General features: G+C 35.8%; 1 protein-coding gene across 1 annotated transcript; it reads left to right on the forward strand.

Annotated features, from left to right (window-relative positions):
• The first annotated feature begins 3,156 nt into the window (after nt 1-3,156).
• Nucleotides 3,157-4,602, forward strand: LOC110699123. Its single transcript, XM_021876615.1, has 3 exons — nt 3,157-3,448; nt 3,593-4,062; nt 4,135-4,602. Exons 1-3 carry the CDS (start codon nt 3,157-3,159, stop codon nt 4,600-4,602), a joined length of 1,230 nt encoding a protein of 409 aa, XP_021732307.1.
• The last annotated feature ends 1,455 nt before the right edge of the window (nt 4,603-6,057 follow it).

The following is a 6,057-nucleotide window of genomic DNA, read 5'->3' on the forward strand; positions in this document are numbered from 1 at the left end:
TTGAATCTAATGATAGTCGAACACATTCAAACATAGCTTTGTGAATCAAATGAAAGTCAAACACAATCAGACACAAGTTTTTGAATCAAATGAAAATCAAACAAATACAAATAAAGCCTTTTGAAATGAATGAAAGTGAAACACATTCAAATAAAGCTTTTTGAGTCTAATGAAAGTCAAACACATTCAAACAAAGCTTTTTGAATCGAATGAAAATGTTATGCGTTCAAAGAAGCTAATTGAATCAAATGAATGCTGAAAACATTAAAACAAATCTCTTTTTATTCAAATGAAAGTCAAACACATTCAAACAAAGCTTTTTTAATCGAATGAAAGTCAAACACATTCAAACAATGATTTTGACACAAATGAAAGTCAATTACATTAAAAGAAAGCTTTTTGACGCGAAAGAAAGTGAAATACATTCAAAAAAACCATTAGAATCAAATATGAGTTAAACACATTCAAACAAAGCTTTTTAAATCAAATGTAAGTGAAATGCATTCAAGCAAAACTGTTTAAATCAATTAAAATATAAACACATTCAAACAAAGCTTTTTGAATCAAATGAATGTCAAACACATTCAAACATATATTTTTGAATCAAATAAACGTCAAATAGATTCAAACAAAGCTTTTTGAATCATATGAAAGTCTAACACATTTGAATAAAGCTTTTTGAATCAAATGAAAGTCAAACACATTCAAACAAATCTTTTTGAATCAAATGAAAGTGAAACACATTCAAAACAAAGCTTTTTGAATCAAATAAAATTTATACACATTTAAACAAAGCTTTTTGAATCGAATGAAAGTCATATGCATTTAAGGAAGCTAATTGAATAAAATGAAAGTCGAACACATTCAAACGAAGCTTTTTAAATCAAATGAAAGTCACACACATTTAAACAAAGCATTGTCAATTAACTGAAAGTCAAACACATTCAACCACAGCTTTTAAATTGGATAAAGTGAAATGCATTCAAACAAAGATTTTGAATCAACTTAAAGTTAAACACATTTAAATAAAGCTTTTTGAATCGAAAGAAAGTCAAACACATTCAAACAATGCTTTTTGAATCTAATGAAAGTAAAACACATTCAAACAATGTTTTTTGAATCGAATGAAAATCTTATGCATTAAAAGAAGCTAATTGAATCAAATGAAAGTTGAACACATTATAACGAATCCTTTTTAATCAAATGAAAGTCAAATACATTCATATAAAGCTTTTTTAATCAAATGAAAGTCAAATTCTTCAAACAAAACTTTTTAAATCAATTGAAAGTCAAACACATTCAAACAAAGTTTTTTGAATCAAATGAATGTCAAACACATTCAAACAAAGCTTTTTGAATCAAACGAGAGTCAAACACATTTAAACAAAGCTTATTTAATCAAATTAAAGTATAACACATTCAAATAAAGCTTTTCAAGTCAAATATTAAACAAAGAAATTTGAATCAAATCAATGTGAGACACATTCGACAATCTTTTGAAAGAAAGTCAAGATATTGATGAGGTTTGACTTTCGTTGACTTTCTCTCTTCTCTCTCTCTCCATGGTTAGTCGATTTTGATCGGTTTCTTCATCAATCTTGATATTCGATGGCTAAGAAGAAGAAGCAGAACATTTTTACACCTTAATTAGTACAACATAGGAGTTCTACTGATACAATTTTGTAGAATTTGCGAAAATCAGGTTCCACTTTTGTTCCAAGCCCGATTCAGGAGGTAGATGAGCTTGTCACTCTGGCGCCGACACTGGTCAATCCATCTTGTGGTTCTATTCCCCGGAGTGATGCTGAAACTATTGCACTATTTGCTGAAGCCATTTCTAGACCAGTATCTTCGATTTCCAATAAAACAGTACCTAGGGTTTCTGGGTTTACTGTTCCATTGGATGGTGGAGCTGCTGCTCATCGATCTGAACCAGTTGTTCCTGATTCTCACTCTAAACCTCCCCCGGAACAGAACTTGCACAAGGATGGTGAAGATCGACCTAGCTCATTCTCTAGGAAGTTGACTGCTAAGGGAGCTCCCCTGTTTTTTGTTGCCCTGGTGGTTTAAAATGGGAAATCGGTAGATCAGCTTCAGGATTCTGAACTTATGGAAGGTAATAAGAAATGGTCTAATGCTTTAGTTTTCTACGTTGTTGGTCATTATCCTACTATTGTTGCTGTTCATCGTTTTATAGCTCAACAATGGAATGATGTGAAAAAACCAGAAATTTTTTGGCATGACGATGGGTATTTTATCATTAATTGTTGCTCAGTTAGTGATAAGGATATTGTTCTTTGCTCCGGTCCGCATATGTTCATGGAAAAACCAACAATCATTAAGACTTGGAGTCCTAAATTTGATTTTGGTGTTAAGATTTTGAGAACTGTTCCATTATGGGTTAAGTTCCCAAACTTACCTTTAAATTGTTTGGGCCCTGAAACTCTTAGTCGTATTGGTAGCTTGCTTGGTATACCAATTTGTTCTGATGAATGTACTACAAGACAACTAAGAGTTTCCTTTGCTAGAGTTCTAATAGAAATTGATGTTACCAAGCCATTGCCTAAATTTGTATTTCTGCAAAGCCCCTCGAAGGAAACTCTGGAACTTAAGGTAGTCTATGAATGGACTCCACCCTTTTGCTCTAAGTGAAATAAAGGGGGCCATGACTGTTCTGTCAAAGTCCCGACAGCTCCTAAGCAATCAGTGACTGCAGCTCCCAAGCAGTCAGTGACTGTAGCTCCTAAAGTGCAGCAAGTCTGGGTTGCTAAGCCTACTCCTACTCATGTTGTTGATGTTGATGCTTCTGTTCATGGGCAATCTGTAATCACTCCACAGGTTCATACTTCTCAAAACTCAGATGAGGGGTGGAGAATAGTTGGAAGGAAGACAAAAAGTCAGCAAACTAGGGTTAATCATCCTGCTTCTACCTCTATTGCTTTTGTTGCTTTATTTGTAAATAAAATGGATGGTGCAGGTGGTTTCACTATAAATCCAAGAAGGGGTGAGGTTAATCCCCCTTTGGTGTCATGATTTACTCTATCTGGAATGTCAGGGGCCTGAATGACCCTGGCAAAGTTGGCTTTGTAAAGAGGTTACTTCATTCTCATTCAGTTGATGTTATTGGCCTTCATGAAACAAAAGTCAAATAAAAAAATGTTTTCACTTACCAAAAGAATTTTGGCTCTTCTTGGCTTTGGGTGTACAATTATGATCATTCTCCTAAAGGGAGGATTTGGCTTGTTTGGGCTTCATTCTATTCATGATAGGCTTCCTATGTGGGAAGGGATTAGGAACATCTCTATTCAGCATTCTCCATGGCTCTATGCTGGTGACTTTAATTCTGTTCTTCATACTTCAGACAGACTTTATGGTACTGATGTTACTGATTATGAGACTAGAGATTTCCAAAGTTTGGTTGATGATTTGGACCTCACTGAGATTAAGAGCAAAGGAGCCTTCTAGTCTTGGTCTAATAAGGCTCACACTAGTCCTAGAACTCTTTCTAGGATTGATAGAGTCTTTGGTAACCAAGCTTGGCTGGCCTCTCATGGTTATGTTGAAACTGTCTATCTTCCCCTTTCTTTATCAGATCATAGTCCAGTTCTTTTAGATATTTGTCCTGCTCCTGCTGGGAAAGGTAGACCTTTCAGGTTTCTAAACTGTATTGCTGATCATCCTGATTTGCTTGATACTATTACTCAAGCTTGGTGTTCTAGTGGTTCTATCTGTCAGAAGCTTAATTATGTGAAGTCTAGTATTAAGTTTCTTAATAGCAAGAAGTTTGGCAATATTGTTGAGAAGATTGATCAAGCTAATGTTGAGCTTGCTGGAATTCAGAACTTAATGGCTCAGAATCCTGATGATTTGGATTTATATGTTAAAGAATCTGATGCTATTAAGGTTGTTAAACAATGGAATGATATTCAAGAAAGCATCTTCAAACAAAAGTCTAGGATCAACTGGATTAAGCTTGGAGATGGCAATTCCCATTATTTTTTCTCAGTGATGAAGAATAGACAAGCAAGGAAAAGAATTGACTCCATCTTTGACTCTAACCAGGTTTTGCTTAAGGATCCGGATGCTATTTATCATGAAATTATTTCTTTCTATAAGTCTCTATTAGGGACTTAGGCTCCTTGGCTTCCTGATGTTGATCTTGTTACTATAAAGAGAGGTAAACAACTTAGCTCTATTGCTCAGAGCTATCTCATTCATCCCGTCTCTCATGCTGAAATTGATGTTGCTCTTAAGGGAATTGATAGCACTAAAGCTCCTGGTATTGATGGTTTTAACTCCTTTTTCTTTAAGAGAGCTTGGCGTATTGTGAAAGATGATATTTATGCAAGTGTTATTGATTTCTTTACTAAAGGGACCTTGCCTAAGCAATGGAATTGCACAACAATTACTCTTGTTCCTAAAATCCCTAATGCTTCCCATGTTAAGGATTTTAGACCTATAGCTTGTTGCACTGTGGTTTATAGGCTCATTTCTAAGGTCATAACTGCTAGACTTGCTGTTATCATTGGTGAGCTCATTGATGATGCTCAAGCAGGTTTCATTCCAGGCAAGCACATGATTCAGTTGAGTGGGGATTCTTGATTACTGTTATGCAGGAGCTTGGATTTCCTCAAAGGTTTATTAAATGGATTTGGACCTGCCTTACTTCTGTCTCTTATTCTATTCTCATCAATGGTTTCCCTGCCCCTCCCTTTGATGCTAAGAAAGGTTTAAGACAAGGTAATCCTATGTCTTCCTTTCTTTTTGCTATTGGTATGGAATACCTTTCTAGATGCCTTGATGAGCTTAGGTTAACTCCTGATTTTAACTTTCATCCTAGATGTGAAAATTTAAACCGAACTCATATGATGTTTGCTGATGATTTGTTGATGTTTTCTAGAGCTGATAGTGTTTCTGTCAAGCTTCTCTTCCAAGCTTTCATGAAATTTTCTGGTGCTTCAGGGCTTTCTGCTAATCTTGATAAAATGAAGTTTACTTTAGAGGAGTTTCTGTTGATGTTCAGACAGAACTTAAAGAGCTTCTTGGTGTTTCTCAAGGTTCTATTCCTTTTAGATATCGTAGGGTCCCTCTCTCTTCTAAGAAGCTTACAATTGCTCAGTGTAGGCCCTTGGTGGAGAAAGTGACTGCTCGAATTCAAGGGTGGATGGCTAAACACTTGTCCTATGCTGGGAGGCTCCGGTTGGTTAAGAGTGTGTTGTTTGGTATTCATACATATTGGGCTCAAATTTTTGTCTTACCAAAGAAAATTCTGAAAGAGATTAAGGCTAGATTCATATGCTTTCTTTGGACTGGCTCCTCTGCTCCTGCTAAGAAATCTTTGGTTGCTTGGAACTATGTCTGTCTTCCTAAAGTATGTGGTGGCTGGAACTTGCTTTCTCTCCCTGAGTGGAATAAGGCAGCTGTCACTAAGTTACTTTGGGATATTGCTCACAAGGCTGATAATCTTTGGGTTAAGTGGGTCCATATTTATTATTTCAAGCATAAAGATAGTTGGACCACTTCTATCCCTGCTAAATGCTCTTGGTTTTTGAAGAAAATTCTGAGTTGTAGAGATATTGTGAATGATCTAGGGGGATGGGATGGTTTCATACAGGGCAATAAGATGAAAATTAAGAAGCTTTATGCTGCTATTAGGCCTCAAGTCCCTAAGGTTCCTTGGAAGAGGGTCATTTGTCACAACTTGGCAACTCCTAAAAGTGTGTTTATCTAGTGGCTAGCTTTGTGGGATAGGCTTGTCACTAAGGATAGGTTGCTACAATGGCACATCTCTTATGATCCAAGGTGTTTCTTTTGCTTGAATAGTAATGAAAGTGTTGAACACTTATTCTTTGATTGTGAGTACTCTAGACAGGTTTGGAACAAAGTTTTGAGTATTTTACATGTCTCCAAGCCTGTTCAACAGTTTGATGATGAGATTGAATGGTTGAAGAAAATCTACAGAAGTTCCAGAATGAAAAACAAAGTGATCCAAGTTGCCTTCACTGAAACAGTCTATAGTATTTGGATACAGAGGAATGCAGTTTTTTTTACTGGTTG

Source organism: Chenopodium quinoa, unplaced genomic scaffold (assembly GCF_001683475.1).
Source record: "Chenopodium quinoa cultivar QQ74 unplaced genomic scaffold, ASM168347v1, whole genome shotgun sequence".
Lineage (NCBI taxonomy): Eukaryota > Viridiplantae > Streptophyta > Magnoliopsida > Caryophyllales > Amaranthaceae > Chenopodium > Chenopodium quinoa.